Source organism: Accipiter gentilis, chromosome 8 (assembly GCF_929443795.1).
Source record: "Accipiter gentilis chromosome 8, bAccGen1.1, whole genome shotgun sequence".
In the NCBI taxonomy this organism is placed as follows: domain Eukaryota; kingdom Metazoa; phylum Chordata; class Aves; order Accipitriformes; family Accipitridae; genus Astur; species Astur gentilis.
The window spans coordinates 37,110,480-37,131,729 of record NC_064887.1 but is presented as its reverse complement, the minus strand read 5'-3'; the positions used below and the strand labels follow the sequence as shown (position 1 = coordinate 37,131,729).

The window sequence follows — 21,250 nt, the reverse complement described above, 5'->3', positions numbered from 1 at the left end:
GCAAATGCTCTGGTTCTGTGCAAGGCAGGAGCAGGTTTATGCCACACCAGACCTGGCATGTCTGCTTCCCTCAGCTAAGCAGCAGCCTGCCTTTCTTGATGGCATGCAGCCTCTGGCAGCTTTACGGAAAGCCAGGTGATCCACACATTACAAAGCCACCTGGGAACTGCACTGCTACTACCTACAGGTTAAAAAGCTGTAAACCTCAAAAGAAAAAGGAAACATCACTGAAAAAAGCTATTAAGGTTTTCTTCATAATACTCATTTAAAAATTGAAGGGAATTTTCTCCTTCATTATCCCAATTGCAAGGTTGGACAAGCTAGGCAGAGCTCCAGTAGCACAGTAGGTTTACATGTGTGCACAACCCAGGCTGTACACATCACGTGTCTCACCCAGAAGGAGGAATGGGACGAGTGACTTTTAAAAAAGGAAAAAAATAACCTGCCTCAAGAATAAGAAACTTGGAATTTATATGAAGGACTATAGTTCTAAATAATCTCCTTGTATACCAAAAGGACAGAAGAAAAAGCATATATAGACAATATACATTCTGCAGAAAAATATTTACCATCCATTCCATTGTGTTGTTCGTAACTTCTTTTTCCCAGGATAGTTGGGGACCCATTATTAATGACAGGTGTAAACTTAGCAGGAGTCAGATTGTTGAGAGAACTGGACAAGCTCTTTGCAGGATCTGGTTTCGGAGGACACGGATGAGACTCTGTTGTAAAACAGAAAGGTGGGGTGGTTTTAATTAGTGAAGATACTGGAATTATAAATCTGAAAACAACCTGCAAACTTCCAAGGTGACCAAGCATATACCTGTTATATACAAACTATATCTCAGTCAATAATTTTGACTGGAGATTGCTATTTATATAAAGCATTTTAAGTATATTTAGGAATTCACCTCTACTGAAGACGTTAACACCAATGTCATAATATTATCCTAAAATAAGAGCTGATAAGAAAAGCATTTTGAATCTATTTCCAAAACACTGTTCTCCAACAATTTGGGATCATTTTGGGGGTAGTCTATATTAAAAGCCGTCTTTGGGCAGTCAGGCAACACCTCTAAACTCTGGGGAAATTACAACCTTGCAAGTTTCACAAGGTTTGTAAAAAAATACAATTTCTAAACTGACCAAACAAATGAGGATTCAAACCACCACTATAAAGAACACACAGTCTGAATTCAAACTTGTGGCCAAGGCAGAGATCAAGCACACGATGTTCGATGGAAAAGATTTTGAGAAAGTTACAAGCAACAGCAAACGGGAGCTTCAAACGAGTTCTTCTCTCGCAGCCGCAACAGTTGAATAACATATAACTTAAAGCACACTGAGCACAACACCTCCAAGAATATGTTCTCGCCAGTCCTTCAGCCTCCCTCTTTCACTCCCTTCTCCCAGCTCAACAGTCAAATGGAGACCCTGACACAGCACCAATGAAGTCTTAAAATCTATTGCTACATTCTGTACAACTATTTTAAGCAAGATTTTATCCAACAGCAAAACTTCTCCCTTTATTCGCTTTCCTTCATTGCACTATAGGTATCCAAAGGTTTCTCAGTCTGTGTAGCTCATCAGTATACAGCAGAAATACAACACTCAACAGAAAAGCAGTAAATATTTAATAAGCCTTGAGCCTTACAATATTTCACCAACAAAAATGTTCAGAGACATAAAATCAACTCCAGAGTTTCTTATCAGAGTAAGAGGGCAATCAATTTCCTTGTTAATCTGGAAGCCTTCAAAGTACCACTGTCCAAGCTACCTTTCTGTGGTTAGACTCACATTAGACTGCTGTAACAACCTAAGACATGTCTTCAGGGTATCTGCAGCAACAACAGGGAAAACTATTTTGCATCCATTTGTAGTCAGAGCTGGCATGTCACGTACCATCACTTTAGATGCTTCCAGCACCTAAAACTTACACCAAGGTCCCGGACGGAGCTACCCAGCATGCCCCCACAGATTAGCTGATGAAGCCCAAGTCCTCAAGAAAACAAAACAAAACAAACCCCAAAACAAACAAACTAACAAAAACCACCACCCCCCCCCAAACCAAGAAGAAAGTAAAGAATGGAAGTATTGTCCCCTTGTCTAGCTCCAGCACAGAACTGCCAGCAGCTGATTCACAAGCTGTGGGACACAGTGCTATCCTAAACCCAAGAGGATTCTTGGAGGACCCGACTGAAGGAACTGTCTCCAGACAGCCCAAAAATTGGAACAGTGGACTGACCAATTGTTCCCAAAACATTATGTTTATGCCTCCATTAGCAGATGGTAACTTATCCCCATATACATCAGAAGCCACAGCAAACACATTCTGCCCTTCACTTGGAATTTCTGATACAGCTCCACGAGCCCAGAGTGGACTGCTGAGCCACTAGGTCTGTCAAATTAAGTAGTAAAAAGGACAAGTTCATGGGGAGGTTTTCATGTTTTCTTTTTTAATCCAGAAACAGCATCTAAATCCAGAACCAAATGGGAAAAGAAATGGTTAGCAGAATTAGTTAGTAGGGTTTTTTGTTTGGTTGGGTTTTTTTGTGTTTGGTGTTGTTTGGTTTTAATACCTAAATACCGGAGTACTGCTTCTAAAGGCTTTCGAACCACTTGCTTTAATAGCAATGGGTTTTCTGATGCCTCAGGTAAACGTGCTGTGCCTGTAAAACAAAGAAAAATAATTAGAGGGTAAAGGCATTTAGATATAGCAAAACTAAGTGAATAACTAAAGTGTCCTGAAAGAGCTTTCCAATTAAAAGAAATTTTACAGGTTGCAAGCATGTCCTGGCAACAGGACACAAATGCAGGAGAATGCTAAATGTAATAGCAAACATGAATATTTTAGAACAAACAACTCATGAATTTTCAAAGTTATTTGTCTAGCCTACAATCAGTTAGAATGCTCTGCAAGTATAGCTAGATTTAGGAAACCAGGAGCTACATGCAAAAGACCATCTCAAGAAGTTGCAACTCAAACTTTATAGGAAAGGAAACTCAAAGGGTTTCTTTGCAAGAAGGTCCCAGAGCAGGTCCCAGCTGCATCACCACTCACATTCCGCTTTGATTGCTGCACTGTTAATAGGCAGATAGGGATGTCTTGCAGCATGCCAAGGGCGCAAGATATCTCGACATAAACGTCTGGCAATTCTTGTCAGTTTTGTTGTATGGAGATAGAAAGCTTGTCGTGTCTTCATAGCAAACTTGGGACTCCCGCTGTTTCGTACTGGCACACCATGAGGACTCTAAAAAGAAAAATAAATATGGTTTCTAAAAAATTATTATTAGAAAGTATGGTTTTAAAGAAGAGAAATAATACCATAGAAAAATCACTTTCAACTACTGATTCACAGGCCTAAGAACAGAAACAGTATTACAGATGAAATATTTTCAGCCGAGCTATTCCCCATTTCCCAAATCTTACCCATCAATATTTGGAATTTTCATCCAAAATGTCAAAGGATAAAACAAAGGTAAACATTTTGTTTTCACAGAAAAGTATTTATTTCTGTGCTGTTCCAAGTTTTAAAGGAGGCATCCAAAAGGCAGACCTGTAGAAGTTACCTGATGCTATCACATGATTTAGTGCTTATAGAGTCAATAAAGACTCCCCACCTTTGGGTGCTTATAGTTCCTCTGGATATACAAGGCAAACTCCTGATAACAAATCATTTGTAAGAGGGAGAGGAAAATCAGAAAGTAGCTGTATGGCTAAAATATACATCACAAACTCATTTCCCTAAGTAATCTTACAGTATGCAAAAGAATGTTTTTGTCTCAAAGTTGCAAGAATTTGTTTTAATTCTTACTTGGAACTCAATGAATGCATTTACAGAGTTGTCAAATATTCACTGCTTGTAATAAAGAATACTACTGAAAGACATTTATTGACTACAGAGCCAAAGCAGTATCTTCTTCATTAAAAACAACTAAGTCAACCAGTAAAATAATGCAAGTTTGGGGAGAGTAAGGCTTTCCCTCTCTAACTATTTACATACTTTTTAATTAACAAAAAAAGAGGTATAAGGCTAATAAAACCTGGCAGTTATCTCAGCAATTAGGTAGCTTCAGAGGGCAAACAGACACCTGGAAAGGACAGAGGTTAAATGAAAGAAACAGAATAGAAAGGGTATGATAGCAAGGACTAGGAGAGAGGAAAGAAATAGTAATCTAAGACCAAAGTTCAACGTGCACTATCCTTCTGTCCATGTGATGCAGCTACTTTTTCCAATCAGCTCAATGTATGATGCTTCCAGATCAAACTTCCACCAAATTCAGAAAAATTCTGAGAATTTTGGTTTTTAAATAAAGGGGGAAAAATTAAACAGAAGTAGCTTATACAATGCTTACTCAAACCTATCCAAAAGGAAGAAAGATTAATTAAAAAAAAAAAAAAAGGATAACAGAAAAACACAATAAGGGATCTCTAAAAAGCCACTAGCTGTTTGGGGTATCTAATTCTGAATGTGCCTTGGGAAAGGGAACAGGTTTCAGGAAATAATGAATTCCTTTACGGAATAAAAAGTCCTCTTCCCCCTACAGCAAAAATCATGGAAACTGAATACCAGAAACACTGGCTAGCATTTCAGTTTTTTCCATCTTCATTAAGTTAACCCATGCATTTGATGGCTAGTTTGCTAAACAAATGATGTTTTTTTCTCTCAGGGCAGTACTTGGCAACATATTACTTATAGCCAAAGTTAACACGCCAACTTTTGCAAGACATGAAATACCAAACCCAACGACAACAATGGAGGCTGAAGGCATTCTTTTTGTTGTTAAATATTTAAGAATAGTGAAGAACTAGTAAGATATCATGGCACCTAGCTTTCCAGACAAGAGCACTGAGCAGTCTGCTTTGCAGATACCTACCAAATTATTGCGGTTTGGTCCTGGTCTCTCCCCATCTAACCGTGTTGGCATTTTCAAGCCACCGTATTTCTTCCAGTACGTCCAACAGGATGCACAGAGGCGACACTGCATGTTAGGGGGACCCCAAGAATACCACTGGTAAGACTGTGTGGCTAGAGATAACAAAGGTGGAAATTATATATATCCTTTAACAGGATCACTTTTCAGAGCTTATTTGCTTTAAAACCATCACAAAAGAAAACCCACAAAGACAGTGCAAAGCTCAAACAGACCTTAAAAAACTGATGATGCTTCACTGTCATCATCACTGTTAACCATACTTGTGATTTCAGCAGATAAAATTACACATATAAACTCCTTTTAAAACATGAACAGAAAAAAACAACTAGTAGGATGGGAAAATTTCCTGCCAATGAAACTGAAGCTCTCATTTTGCAAGAGTGGTAGACAACAATTTCTGCAGAGCATGGGAGAGAGGGAAGATTGTCTTCAAGAACTCCCCATACATTAATTTTATGACTAAAGAATGTACAAAATCTGTGACTTGACTTCTCATACAGTCCTACGTTCCAGTATCTCTAAAGACTCCCCATAAAGAAGCATAATCATTAGAACTCAGTATATTAATATCAGGCAGAAAACCAATACAATGATATCACAGATTTTGAAATCTACTAAAAAAAATATGAAAAATTTGTCAAATTCACACCTTGGTGATTTAAGTCTTTACTCAATAGCTACCTCCAATTATGTAAGACATTTACTAACTCCCCCTTTAATACTTCATAATTCTATTTACAAATGTAACACCAGTAACTAAAAAAAAAAAAACCAAACCCAAAGAAAAACCAAAAGTTTTGCTTAAACGCTGCTATGTCAAATTCTGTTCTCCCACCCTTCCAAAGCCTTGTCTCACACCCCCCACCACAACACAGCTTTGACTTTCCTGTTTGCAACACAGCACTCACACTCTCTATGCACAACTGCCATACTGGCATGTCACTTACTATAACAGCTTTCACAGGCCCGTCCTGCTCCCGTGTTCTGTGCCTGCACTCCAGTACCATTTACCACTCCTGGTTTGACATTATTTACATTGATCTGGTTGGGGTTTGGCTTGTTACTTAAAACACAAAGCAAAGAGGAGGACAAACATTAATTGAGGCATGCAATTTCCTACTTGACTTTCAAAAGTATGGCCCAAAACATTTGAAGATTTAAATTTCATTCATCGTGTGGCTTCCAGAACAAGCTGTACTTACCAGCAATCTGACTTCCATGAACACCCTGTCTCCAGTAATACTTAAGTAACATCAATAATAAAAATAACTATAATAATAGTTAGATGCCATTTTCAAGAGTCCAAAACCATTTAAGAACAATAAACCAGGGAGGCCAGGTAGGTATCTTACTATCCCAGACATTCTAATCCAGGTGACAAAAAGATCTCACCTATAGATCTCTCTCAGTCCTCAACATGAGAGATATTTCACTTAAATCTCCAAAAAGAAGGCTGGGGGACAGCGCAGGACGGGTAGGTAGAGAAAGGGCAAGCCCTGCCTTATTCAGGAAAATATAACTCTAGACTACAGTCACAAATATTTCCATGTTGTCTTACTGGAAAGGTTTGCATCACGTAGCCACAATTTGAACAAGCATACCCAACACACACGTTGAACAAAATCTTCGGACATCGCATATACACAGAGATTTTCATTAATATGAGCCTTCTGGCGAGTCTTAAACTATGGTCTGTGCTTCTAACAGAAGGCATTTAGGTTTCTACTAAATGGAAGAAGTCTGAAAGCCTAATATCCATACAGCAAGAAACGCATTGATGGCTGTCACTAATACATTCTAATATAACAACTTTTGAATCACCTCAGCTCATCCCTATACTCTCTTAAAAATGTTGACTCAGGGGAAAAAAGAAAAAAAAAAAGCTACTGGCAGGAGCTGAGAACGGAAGGGCAAACAAAACCTTGGCATAGAGAGCAACATGGAATAGTACAAAATCTCCGCAGAGGAAGAGGTGTCTGAAGGGGAAAATGAGGCATTCAAAAAATTCTTGGCATGGGAGGGAACAAGAAGGACAGGGAATCAATATTGCAGGGACAAGACTCCTGGGGAATGGAGGAAGATGGGAGAAGTCACACGAGAAGTTTCAGACAAGAATACACAAGGAGCTTATAAAACACGCAAGGACTCCCAGGTGCCGTTAGAAGCTCAGCTTATAGGAGCAACAAAAAGTAGGCAGCCTTTGGTGCCAACTTTGGAACGTAAGCCCAAATTGTAGTGCTGATTACATTTCCCTCATATTCTCTTACCTGAAGATCAAAGGGAGTGGGCACATTGCTTTTACTTCCAATTAATAAACCCATGATTTGGAATCCACTCATTCAAGAAGTATCTTTAAATGGCTTACACATCAGTTGCACACTGACACGGGAGTCACAGTGTTTTCAGTGACCCAGAATACTTAGTACTTTTCACCCCAGCTAGTGCTGCAAAAACAGCACTGTGGGAATATGGCCAAGTTAATTTCTTTCTAATGGGACATCAATATTAAGTTTCATGTTCTCAGCAATGACCCCTGAATGCAAAGGAGATCCAAGTGACTGGACTCTGAAGACAACTGTCCCTCCCAGCTCCAGAACAAACCCAAACACCACTGGAAAGCTTACACTGCCCTAGAAGCCAGAAGGTCATCCTTTTCCTCATCTGAAAATGTCTGATCAGGCACTGAGATACAGAGCTCAGTGAAGCTCCATTTCTATACAGATAAAATAGATTATGCTGTGAATGACCCACAAGAACCACACACATGTTGCATAAGGAGGTAAGAGAGTATTTGCCCAGTCCAGGAAAAACTTCTGACAGCATTCTAATGGTGCTCCTCGCTGTAAAGTTTAGGGCCTTTCTGCAGAAGAGAAAGCTTAGGAGCCTAACTGGCACAGAAACACTGTAAATAGTTTGTTCCTTCAGTACACTGAGCAGCCCATACAAAGCCCCAAAGAAGCAGAGAAGAGAAAAAAAACCATAAAGGCATTTAGATTAACAAGCTTGATTAGGTTTTCATCTCCTTTTGCTTATTAATTTGCCCGGCTCTTACAAAGATTAAAGTGTTTCAGGGTGCTTATTAGAGTGGCACAAAGTTCTGACACCACAGATGGCAGGAGATCTGCAGACACATTTAACAAAGGGAAAGTTGAAAGAGGGTACATTCACGCTACCCAGCATTTTGCTCTGGGATGTCACTATAGTAACCTGCTGCAAAAGAACTTTTGCCAATGAGTCACTAGCAAACTCCAAGTGCAAACACTACCAAGATGCTGCAAAACAAACAGTTGTCACAGATGCACACTGTTAGAAGCAGCGTTGCTCAACAGACAGAGCAAAAAGACTGAAGTAAAGAAAACTAAGGTCTTACGGTTCAACATCGGGCACATTTGTTCCCTTCTATACATTGATTTATCCTCTGAAAAAGGTGGTAAAGGAGTCTGAAATCCATCAGTAAAGCACATAAAAAGGTTTTGGGGTTTTTTGAGCAGCATACCGGGAAACCCTGATGTGTCTGGTTGTAAACAGTAAGTTGAGAACAAGACTGCATGCATTGGCATGCACAGCCAAAGCACTAAGACCCTGTGCAGAAAAGAGGGTGATGGCCTGACTCCGGTTGTCCTCTCTATAACCCTTATCAAACTTGTATTTCAAACACAAGTGAAAGGGATGCATGGGTGAAAGCTGATCACCAAATCACACTGATCACCAGGAGTAACATGCTGTAGTTGGGGCAATAACTTCACTTCAGGATTTTGGAATGCTGCAATTAATGTAGCTGCAACAAGTACCAGAAAGCGTCCTACTCCAAAGGTAAGGTCAAGTTTCACAGAGGCAGTAACAATAAAATTTAGGCAGCTAATGTTTTCATCATATGAGAAGCAAAAAGCTCTTAATTGTTGATATGTTAATTAAACTTGTTTGATATTACCAAAGCCTGCTACAACTATTAACAAGAGAATTAGATGAATAACTGGATGAATCATTAAGCAATTAATGAAGCTGAAGTGAAAGATGCAAATAAGGTAGCGAGAATATTGATGGTGCAGTAAACTACCATTTCCAGTTCTTACATCAAGAATGGAAACCTTTTAAATGGGTTTCAACTGCAGTGGAGCAGTCAGTTATGCTAGAAGAGGGATCTCAAAGTGCAGATTTCTGGGCTGTATTCTGCAGGAGATCAGTCTCAGCTGAAGAGATTAAGGTGATAAAGCACATGCAGAAAGGTACTGGAAGCCAGCCATCATGGACCAAGGCACCTGCCCAAAAAAACCCCAACCTGAATATAGTCCTGAGCCACGCAGAACACTGAAATCCGTTCACTATATGACAGGCTAGCACTTGACCCACAGCACAGTGATAAAATTTTAGTTGTTAAAAATAACTATAAACTTAAAACCATCAGTGAATGTTTCCTGTTATTGAAAAAACATAATTGTGCCAGATGCAACAGAACAATTAAGAAATAAAGCCTCAGAAATAAAAACAATTTAAAACCCTCTGTAAGGAACATTTGTGCCATCTACCTCTAGGAATCTAATGCAAGTGTCTGGATTCCTTATCCAGACAACAGAGAAGTGAGCTCTCATCATAACTCTCCAGGCTACTGTAAATACCCACTTCTAAGAACAGGTTTAATGACTGCTGAACAATGCTTTTTGAAAATGAGAAGCTTTCTCCAACAAAATGTTGAAGATTGCCATTTTAACTAGCACAGCTACAAAAGAAGGAACAGTGTTACACCTTTAAGTTTTCCATGCTGCAATGTACCTCAGCACAATTGATCAGGGAAGGAAAAAAAGTCTTGTTCCTCAGGCAGAGGACAACCAAGAAACAGACAAAGGAATTATCTTCAGCTTGTTAAGCAGCCACCCCTTGTAGTCATTCAAAGCTTTGACCTATTCCTCCAGTTTCCCTATTCACTTAAAAAAAGAGGCAGGGTAGGGAGAATATTATTGCCCTACTTTACAAATGTTTGCGAGGCAGCGTTTGCAGCTTGTAAAAGCACTTTGAAATTCTCAGATAAAATACTGTAAGTAGAATGTATTAATTTACATTTACAGATGTACATTTAAAATTTACATTTTACATCAATACATTTTGGAGACTGAGGATTGTATAGAGCACTTCATTCTTCCCTTTCTGTTCTTAGCCCTTCTGGTATCACTTAGATCAAAACAAAAGAGAGAAAAGCCACACAAAATTGTATGTCCCAGCCTTCATGATTTGCAGATGTCCTAATGCCAAAAAGCACCAGCTACACAACCAGATCGTCATCACAAAGAAGCAAGTAACTAGCACATATGATGCCCGTAAGATCAGTAAAACCAGAATATGACTTCCACAACAGCTTGAAGAATATGTTTGGGTACACACCAGAAGAAGAAAGAGACTGTGAGACTACATCTGCAACAAGAAAGGTCTCCGAGCCCTGCATTCAGGCTGGCGGATGACAGGATGAAGTGTGTGCGAACATGGAATCTCTGTGCACTCAGGCTTCTGCTGCTGCTTTATTTAACACTACTCCCACTGACAGAGAAATTGCTACAGAAAACAACGAAAAGATTTTTTTTTCAGTATTTCCTGAACACAGAACTCAACTGATTTTATACTTTTTCCTTTCACCAGGAAAGCATATTAGTGCTTTTCAACTTAAGGGATGCATAACAAAGCCATGCGTACAAACATTGGGTTCAGTCACGTCACCTACAGAGGTCTGTCCCAAAACCAGGGTTGTTCTTGGAAGGAGCGCAGAAATGTCTGTCCAATATCTAGAACAAAAATGTTTTTCCAGTATCTAGGACATTGGTTTAGGACTTCATAACCTCACATCAATCACCTGTATGACTCTCCATGCTTCAGTTACCCACATTATAAATTTGGGGCACAGTCTCAAGTTAAAAAATACCAACTCTAAAGCTTCATGTAGAGCTGTTGTTTTTCACTGTGTAGTATGAGAAATGACCGCTTCTATTGTTTTTCTTAATATTTTCCTCCCCACTCCCTAGATTTTCCTATTAACATCACAGGAACAAACAAGAGTCCTATCAGTGGAAGACAGCGGGGGGGGGGGGGGGGGGGGGTATAAAATTGTTTGAGTCTGATATCCTCCAGGGTCTCTCTTTGCAAACAATTTTACACCAATTATTGTTAGAATAGGTTTCACTCAATCAGCTGATACACTTCTGCGTAGGTCTTGTGACAGCCTACATCAAGTAATTTATCTTCAAGGTGACAAGTGAATCATTATGGTTCAAGCCTCGAAACAGGAATGGGCTCAGTAACACGATAAGGACAAATCAATAACATTGATATTTAGATTCCTACACCATGTATTGCTATTACAAGCCAAGAATATAATCTTCTTCTGGGTTAAAAGATAATGTAGATGCAATACATTCCCTACGTGCCAGACCTTGTACTGAAACTTGAGTAGGAATAATCCAAAAATCTTAGAAATACTTAATTGTTGCCACATTTGGAGGTATTAATAGCAAAAAAGCAGTAGAAGCATTCATGTGGGATTAAATAAGTCATGTATGCAATTGCTACTTTTCCTGACATGGATATTTAAGGAGGAGAAAAATTGGACACCCATTTTATCAATTAACCAATATGTAAGTTAAGGTATAACACTCACAAAAATCAACCGTGACTGGAAATCAAAGCAAGAGACAAGAATAGCAACTACACGGGCAGAGAGACAGAAGTCTTTTCCTGAAGTAGAGAGGTAAGTTGCTGATTTGATTATATTCTCTAGATAGCAACAAGTATTATCTTGCTGAGATACAGTGTTGAGGGATAAGAAACCACTCCAGACAGCCGTCATCATCAAACGAGCACCAGAGCCTTTCAAATACAAAGCCCTACCTACATACATTATAATTCAAGAGCAACAGCAAGATTACCAGACTCTCTTGTCTGCAATATTCTTTTGCATCTGCAGTCCAAACTACATTGGCTATTGCTTTACAAGCTTATCACATTGTGAATTCATGCTTAATTTGATGTCCAGTGTCCCCCTGCAGAGTAACACCATCCACAAAAAGCAATATTGTTGAGAAATTGCATGACAAGAAATATATTTGCCTTCACTCTGAATATTACACCTAATTCTTAGTAAATTCACCTGAGAGATATCAACATATTTCAAAGAAAAAAAGAAATCAAGGATCCTCTATTTTCACAAGAAGTAAGGTAAGTCTTGCAAGCTAAATACATAAAACTTAGTCTTACCTTAAGTAACAGAACACATGGTAGAAATTCATAAATACGTGAAAGGAGATAGCATAAAAGAGTAAAGGGGGATAATACACGTGGGAATTCATCTGGGAGCAAAAGTTGAAAGGAGGAAGGACAAGGGTGATTCAAGTTCCACATTATAACAACTGTTGTTTGGGTTATGCAGAGGAAATGCAATAGAAGAAACACGTTTTACTAAGAATTTTTATATATTTATCTCTACATTATTTTTATATACCATATATGTTAGTTTTAACATATTTTTATATATATATAAATATTTTTAATATAAATGACATTAGGAAACAACCATTCATTGGTGATCCACTGACAACAAAAATTAAGAGAAACAGATATGTTACTGAGCAGTTAAATAGCTACCCTTTTGTTCACAACCATGCTGACTGACCTGCTATCAAGTCCCCAACTCCCAGTCCATATAAAAATAAAAATTAGAAGATAAGTAACGGTTGCTTCAGGATGAGAACATTATACAGGAGTAAAGAAACAAGCAACATGACAGCACAGCATCCTAACCAGAAAAGCCCTCGGCTGCCCATGGAGGAAACACCCTGTGTTCCAGAAGTGGAAGGTCAGTGTGTGGGAGCAGCTTTGTCTTTTACACACTCCTAAGCAGCAGCATAAGCATACTGGGAGGACTGCTGCTTTGTTCTAGCCAGCTTTGAACTACTAAAGCTATCGTGTGTTTTCTCCACAGGGCTCCTAGTTGTTTTTGTTAGCATCAGGGTGGTTAGCATTAACTCAGCTAAAATACAAAGGAATTCAAGCCTATTCAAGCATCAGCAGAAGGTTCGTTATATTGGTAACCTAATTTAATAGTTCTCTGATGTGTTTTTCAACTATGTCTCTCATTACGTAATTAAAGCAAATACATAATACTGGCAGGCCATGGGAACTGCTACACCAGATGCCCTACAACGAAATAGAAAACAAAACAATACCAAAAGATACTTACTAGTTGGGTATATACACTTGTTTTAGCTTGCTTTCTGCTTCTGCTGCTTTCAATCGTTTCTTTAAAAAGAAAAGAAAAAAGTTAGAATAAGAAGAAAATAAGGACTATTTTACTTAGGAGTCAAGTATAGCTGTAAAAACTTTAGCACTTAGTAAACAAGAAGGAAGTTTTCCTATCACTGAGCAGCTACCACAAAATCCTTTTCCAACAGGAAAATATCCCCTGAAAACAATTGTGGGCATCAAATGACTATGTACACAGCTTTTCAAAAAAGTCAAAGAGAAGACAATCTACTATTTATAAGGACAAATTTTTCATTCCCATTCACTTCAATGCACATTCATGCATTGTTCCTTCCACAACTCTTCTTTCCCCCACCCTGCTGCCCCTGCAGAGGAAGATCTGACATACCAGCTTGTGTTTCTTCTCCATGATAATATTCACCAACTGGACAATAAAAGATACAGTAATGCACCTTCTCTATCATACTTCCTCAACAGCTGAACCAATTCAAAGAGTTTGAAGGAAGATTTTTTTTGTTGATAGTCCTCACTTTTGAAGACTGAGTGACATAGGAGAAGCTTTCGTGGAGACAATCCTTATCAATCCTACCGATTTGGAAGAATCACTAACACACATTTTGCTGGCAACTAGGGATGGAACTAAAGAGGCCCTCCCTCTGAATACAAACTACAAATTCAAAGTTGAACATTTTTCAAACCACCCTACCCAAGTCTTTTTATATAAGAAACCAAGGCATCCAATGATGGGCCTCAAAAAGCACTGTGACAATGGTTCTCCAAACAGCATCAGAAATCCTCCTCTACCTTCCAGAGAGACACTACCCAAAAAATCATCCTTCCACAAAATGCACGCTCATGTGCCTTTCTGCTCATGAACTGGAGGCTGTTTCACCCATAGCCTGGACTGAAAACCAGGTCTTCCCTCCCCAGGCAGACTACCATGGGCAGTTACATTAGCAGATCAACAGCCATGGAGCTCATACTCTCCCCAGGAATTACAAAAAGTCCAACATCAGATACTGATAAACAGCTTAAAGTACTGCTTGATGAACCTTGTACCAGAATTGTATTTCCTTGAGACCTAAGCAGGAAATTCAGGGAACTTCCAGTGGTAGAGAACTGTTTAGTTTTTTGGCGGTTTGGGTTTTTTTTTAATTTCCACTAGATTTCTAGATTGTGGGGGAAAAAAGCTGCAGTTTTCTTGACAAAAGCTCCCAAGGGGACTCTCTAGAGTCATTATGTTATGACAGTTTTGGAAATCTATGAATGAAAAAGCTTCATGCAAGTACAAAGCATTACCAGCAGCTGAAATATTCTACTATCCACAATATAAAGTCATTTGCCTTGGAGACATGGTTAATTTAGGGTATTAAGCAACATTTTAGTAAACTGGTGCTGAATGTTAACCTCACACCACAGATTTTCTGTGTGATTGATGACCATGGTGCGAGCTAACAACTGCCATAAGTCACCTGGACCTAGCGATATCCTCCTCTCCTACAGCTGCCTGGGGATCAGCGCAGAGCATGACATACAGCATACGCCTTTATTACAAACTAGCATACCAGGAAAATTGAAGGTTTTCAGAAGGTACCACAATGTACTGGGTAAGAAGAGGTTTGCACTAAGTACCTGCGGCTGTGGGCAATCAATAGACCAGGTATGATGAGTTTCCTATTTTCCAACAGTGACTGACTGATACCAGAAGGTACAAAAGAAAGGTGCCTGAAATGTAGTCATGCACAATTTCAGAATAATCCCTTCACAGAGAAAATGCTTTGCTAGGTCCTTTGTCAAGTTATTGATTTGTGCCTGAAGCATATTTACATTATAAATTTTTAATGTTGTCTGATGTAGTTATGAATGTCCTCATCCACAAAAAAAAACCCTGAACATTTCTAACTTTTTCTAGTAGTTTGGCCTAAATGAAATCTTTTGTCTTTGAGTTATTTATATATGCACAACTTAAGAGGATATACTTATTTACCTCATCATATTTTCCCCATCTATGAAAGGGAGATATTACCAACTTGTCTATCCAACAAGGACCAAGGGATTAAAATACTAAACACTGTACATTCGAGTAGGTACAAACATCTGTCCTTTAGATATCTTCTCCCCAGATTTGATATCTTTCATTCTACCCACTGACTGAGCCTGAAAGAGTTTTACAATACGTGATGTATCAGAGCAAATGTTTATTGTCATTTTCTAAAGAGTGAACATTTATAAAAAGGAAGTAACAGAAGAAATCCAGGAACACAGGGGGTATTTCAAGGTCTGCAATGCAAGAACTGGGTTAGTAGACAGCATGGGGACGCCTCAAACATCCTCAAATATTAAGCCTTTATTAGTTGATGATAGGGAAGATAAATTGCATTTTCTGCATTTAGAGAACTTTCATACCGTTTATTCTTTTTCAGAACTCCGAACATACAAGTGCTGCTGGGAAGCAGGGGAGATGGGACAGAAAAAGTAATTAGTCCATGATGCATTTGGGAGAAGTGTTTCCAGCTGCCTGTGCTCCAGCAACACATCTCAGCACTGATGTGTGGTACCTACAGTCTCTGTCACTTGCTTGCCAAAACTGCCGTAGTTCCATGTTGCTGTAGGCTTAACAGGAGGTGTTTAGGGATAAAACGTCCTACGTATGTGGAAAAACATTTCTGTGATGCTATTTCTACTTTGCTAGCAACACAGTACTTTATGAAGGCTAGTACATTAAGATGTCACTCACAGCTCTTGGCTAGGTACAAAGAAGGCTTAATAAAGACGTTTTCTATCCACATCATGATTTACCCAGAGCTCCCTCCCTCAAGCTCCCTACCTCATGTAGTCAACTATAAGGGCACTTCCACTTTCTCCAGTATCTTCAGCACTATACATACATGAAAACTGATTTTCTCTATTCCTTCTACACTTTTCTAATGGCACTTCCACAAAAGAAACAGAACAGTAGAAACTGATAATATTTGATCTTTTGCTTGGAGTTACATGCTCCTCAAGCACAAATAAAAATGCAAAAAGTAAATTAAAGCCTTCAACTCTCAGAAAGCATATGACTAACTCTAACAGTCATCTGCCAGTGCCATGTCCTGAGTTCTTCTCAGCTGCATCTCAACAGTTGGAAAGTGTTGTATTTTAAAGTTTTCAGGACTTCCTCTCATGATATGCAAACCAGTAGAAGCATTCAAAGATCTTAAAAAAAAAAAAATAAAAATCACCCTGGAATTCGCAACTACATAAGAACACAACCTTTATTTTGAATGAAAACGTAGGCATACCCAAACATCACATCACCCAAACATCACTCTTGAAGAGTTTTCAAATCACTGGAGGAAGCCACCAAACAGCTGTTACTCAGTGGATGCCATTTCAAACCTTTCTGAATCAGAAATATATGCTCTTGTGAATTGACACAGGAAATCTGTCTCAAGAAAAGGATGCATTCAAAGAAGACACAGGATACTGAATTTGGAATGCATCTCCCTCCTTCAGGACAGCTATGAAAGGATGTCTTTGACAGGACAACTCTTGGGATCACTTCGGAGAGATGTTCAGGAGCCTACATCAGACCACAAATTCTGCATTGACATTGCAGTAGAATTACTCCTTCTAGCAGTTCTGTTCTTGGAGGGTCAGTCCTCCTCTTGAAATGATTGAACTCCTAATTAAGCTGGTAACCTTCAAAAGCATGGTATAGCTGAAGCCAAACAAAAATTACTGGATAAGAGATCCAAGTGCATACTCCAAAGAAAGTCAATTTGCATGTATCTCAATCACAGTGTCCTACTCACAAGGCAAAGAAGTGCTGTATTAAGCCTTTCGATCCTCGGTATACCAAGCGTAAGTATACCTTATTGTTCAGTTCTGAGAAAGGGACTTCTGTTAAAGCCAACTCACAATTTAGCTTCCTCAATGGCAAGAAACAGATGGATTTCTGCTTTAGAATTATGACAGTGCTTTCTTGCTCCAAGAAAGTCTCAAAGGAAACACAGAAGGATGTAAACAGTTCCCAACTAACTGTTTTTCATCAAAGCAGGCAATTGGCTGATGACAAAAAACTTCATTACTATGTTTTGTAACTCACAGAAGTAGACAGTTTAAATGGATGTTTTTATGTTCATTCAGCCAAAGATTCTACAAGAATGAGCAAGTTATTAGTATTTTTTTAAAGACAATAACATACAGCCTTGTAATAAAATTTAATCATCCTCTTAGAAGGAGGGCAAGTGAAAATTAAATAACTCAGGATGCACACTTTTCATATCCTTACTTAAAACATTTTCAGTATCTTATGTACAAAAATACTGTTAGACCCAGAACCATTATGCGCTATTAGACTAAGGTAAGAATCTACACAGACAAAACACTATGAAGAAACGGATGGAAAAAGTGGTGAGGGATGTACTTCGCCAAAGACTTTGCACACATCAAGTAAAATATAAATTTAATACACCATTATTTCAACTACAACTTCCTATGCTTTCTTTGTGGTGATATACAGATCGCTCTCCCAGGTTTTTTTATAAATGTTTAATAGTACTATTTCCTTGTACAAGCTGGGAACTTGAGATGAGGTCTTCAGCTCAGTTCAGACTTAATTGATGCAATATCTCTGTACTGCAATTTCCACCTGTCCGGCTTATACTATCTCTTAAGTGCAGAGCCTCTAATTGGAAGTTTTCCCCAAATCCCACTCCTTGGTACACTGCTGGGCAGCACATGTAAGGTACAGTATAACCATGATAGAACACCCACTGCATAGGAATACAGCAAAACAGTATGAGAAACTGTAGGTTTGCTGGGTTTTTTAATTGCTGTAAGAACAAATAATCAAAATCTTCATGCAACTATCCCCTCTGCAATTTTGTCTATGTAATAAGAAAGTTCAAGAAAGTGGAAAAAGCAAAAGAATTTAACCATTTACTAAACAAGGTACAGTTTTCTCCAGATGTTTTGCCTTCCCAGCACATAGGCCTGGAAGCAAACACCTGGAACACTATTCCAATCTGCCTCCTACAGTACCCAAGAGTGAACACCAACGATCCTGCTCCCTACTTCTTATTCCCACCACCACCATTGTTACATACCTCAAGATGGGTAGAAAAAGAACTTCATCATTGCAAATGTATTGTGGACTTTCTGAGCAGTATGGAGATGCTTTTTCATTTAATCTTTCCCAAGAATTCCTACTATTGTTTGCTGGTCTGACTGCACGGGGTGACATTTTCATGCAACAGCCTAAGATTCTAGTTTTCACTGACTGATTAAAGAAGTTTCCTCACTTCTTCTGATACCTACCATATTGCTAGATGGATTTTTATCACTAAAAGAAGTGAGGTGAGATAGAAGATGCAGGGAAGAAGATAAATGGATTCCTCTCAGTGCAAATATTGAGTGTAGTACAGGCCACTCAGCTATCATCTCCTGAACACCTGTAGTCAGACAGTATAGCAGCACTCACTGTATCAATGATACACACAGTTCACAATGGGGAAGGAAAGACCATGACCTCATTTCTCCAGCACCCTTTCCCCCCCCCATGCCGGCTTCCACCACCATCCCACCTTCCTACCACCCATTTCCTTACCAGAAGGAAAAGTTTCAACCAAAGAATGAACTTGGGGAAATATTGCAATGAGGATGCAGTTAATATTTTTTTTAAAAAGTAATACGGAATTGATGCAAAAAAGTTCTCATTTGTCCTGAGGATCCCTCTGTAATCTAAACAGTGTTCTGATCAGAAAGAATATGGTAAAAATCACATTACAGACCAAAGTGCCCAAATATAGCACAAGCCAAGTATTGGTCAGTGCCTCAGGCATCTTTATCCCAGGCTGAATTTCCAATGAAGCAAGTTAAGGCAGGACATTTTCATAACTCCACTTTTTCTAATACTTCAAATAGGTGCCTAAACATAATGCTGATAATTATAATGAAAAATCCATTACATATTTCTCCCTTTTTAATTAATTTTCCCATTAAATATTATAAGTAGTTTTCAGCAACTGATACTCTGCAACATTTTGTATGCTGCTTGCATTGTGCTTTCTTTATTTAATGGACCAAGCATCCTTAGCATTTAAACAAGTAGAGATAAAAATGATTGTAAACACTAGTCAAAGTTGATTCTCAAGTATAACAAGTCTGGGAATTTGAGCCATCAACGCTTCCCAGACAAACATTTTACTTGCATGGGGAGGATGGGGGATCCTCCATGCACCTGCAATCAAAGTCATGGGCAGGCAGAGGTGGAGAATTAACATGGGTGCCTGTTGTAGAGCAACTGCCCACCCCCTCCAATAAAAAGTCAACACTGAAGTTAATGATGACCTTGAACTCTAAAGGCAGAAATTAACCATATTCCTTTCCTTAAACTGCTAAATTCCAAAACAGACATTTGAAAGCTCCAGACAAATAAAGTAGCAGCAAACATAGAAGAAAGCAAAATGCCAATGCTACATGTTTGTATCTACGGAATGGCTGATGAGTTTAGTGACAAGAGATTGTTCAGTGCTTCAGATCATAACAGAACCCACCTATTGGAAAGGCTCAACCCCAAGAGGTAGAATAAAGCAACAATGCTTGGTTTCAAAGGCAAGAAAAACATCTTCTGCTAGAAGGAAAGAGGTGATTCCGACTCTCTTACCTGCTGAACGTATCTGTCTGTAGTTTTCCACATATAGTAATATTCTATTATGCTTGTTAAGGACTTCCATGGGAGCTAAGGACATAAAGGAAAAGCAGCAGTCATTGCAGGGAGCTGGCACACAGCCTCTATGAAATTCACAGGATTCCTTTGACAGACAGTTTATAGCAGAGTCTTGCAACTACTAACCCTCCTAACAAAAAAAGGCAATCAGTGTCTAAATCTCCTAAGGGCATTAGATATACATGGGACCCATGTTAAATTAAATGCCCTTTCAAAAAATGGTGCTTTCAGTGTAGAAGTAGAGCAGGTTACAGGTAAATCTTCATGCTGCATTGGCTCCACAGTAAACCATTCAAGGGAGGCACAATGCAGAAGGGAGCCCATTGGCTCAGACTCTCTGCTTGTGCAGCAAAGACTCGAGCAAGAGCCACAACTACAGTAGCACAGTTCTGATTTGCTAGGCTTCTATGGAGCTGGCCCATTTAAAAAAAAAAAGTAATAACTACTAACAGAATTGTGCCCTGCCAGCTTTTTTTCTCTGCATGAGAAGCACGAGGATTTCCGCAGGACCACAGAGAGCGTTGTGCTGTTTCCAAGACCCTCTGTCTAAAAGATTAGAGCATGGCACAAGCAACACAAACCACTTGTTTTGTTCCCGAGGACTCGAACAGCGGTACAGTGAAACTTGGCTCTCTTTACAGTGCTCCATTCAATCTGCAGGCTGAGCACCTAGGGTGGAGCTTTGGCCAAACTACAGGACACTTCCCTTGGATGCCCAAGATTCCTTTTTCAAACTTTCAAAAGACCCATTCCGAAATCACATTGTAAAAGTGGCTAAATTTTCATGTTTCAGAAGGCCCAGTACTTATTCTCCTTCAAACACAAATTAATCTACAGCAGCTAGGCTGTCACAACATTCTCCTAAATACTCCCTCAGCTGTAGTGGAGCAGGTGATTTTAAATTAATGTCTCTAAAGGAAAAGCTATCATCTGTGATTTGAAATTCTGACTGTACAACAGGCTGTCATCAGTATGAGGTCTGCCTTTCCCCAATTTATAGCAAGACACATACTCCAGTTCAAAGCCCTCCTCTTCAACACGAAGAAAAACACCACAGTTTAGACAAGCTGTAAACCAGCTCTATCACTTATCAGAACTGGTCACCATGTGGGCCCTCATTTTATATACTTACAAAATCTTGCTGAATGTCAGTGAAATCTTTTCCATATTTTTCTAGTGCTTCCTCAAAGAGGTTTGCCTCTGAAGCAGACCACTCCTCCATCTCATCTCTGCACAGGACTGGCCCACCTTGTGGCACAAGCGCAGAGATTGCCTTGGAAATGTCATAGACATTTTTGTGCAAAGTGTCCATAGCATGGAACTACATGGTTGTAAAAGAGAAAGATAAATGTAAGG

At 39.1% G+C, this 21,250-nt stretch overlaps 1 protein-coding gene across 11 annotated transcripts in view; it reads right to left on the bottom strand.

The window, feature by feature from the left end:
- Positions 1-21,250, bottom strand: part of MTA1 (metastasis associated 1) — an 87,402-nt gene that overhangs the window by 21,276 nt on the left and 44,876 nt on the right. For 10 of the 11 annotated variants that reach the window (XM_049807191.1, XM_049807190.1, XM_049807192.1 and 7 more), the window contains 8 exons: positions 21,027-21,215; positions 19,832-19,906; positions 13,157-13,215; positions 5,886-6,001; positions 4,879-5,030; positions 3,062-3,251; positions 2,580-2,669; positions 570-722 (listed from right to left, as the gene is read on the bottom strand). In XM_049807191.1, coding sequence (XP_049663148.1) covers positions 570-722; positions 2,580-2,669; positions 3,062-3,251; positions 4,879-5,030; positions 5,886-6,001; positions 13,157-13,215; positions 19,832-19,906; positions 21,027-21,215 — 1,024 coding nt within the window. Of the gene's footprint in view, positions 1-569; positions 723-2,579; positions 2,670-3,061; positions 3,252-4,878; positions 5,031-5,885; positions 6,002-13,156; positions 13,216-19,831; positions 19,907-21,026; positions 21,216-21,250 lie in introns of those variants that run through there. The other variant, XM_049807195.1, reaches the window with a different exon arrangement.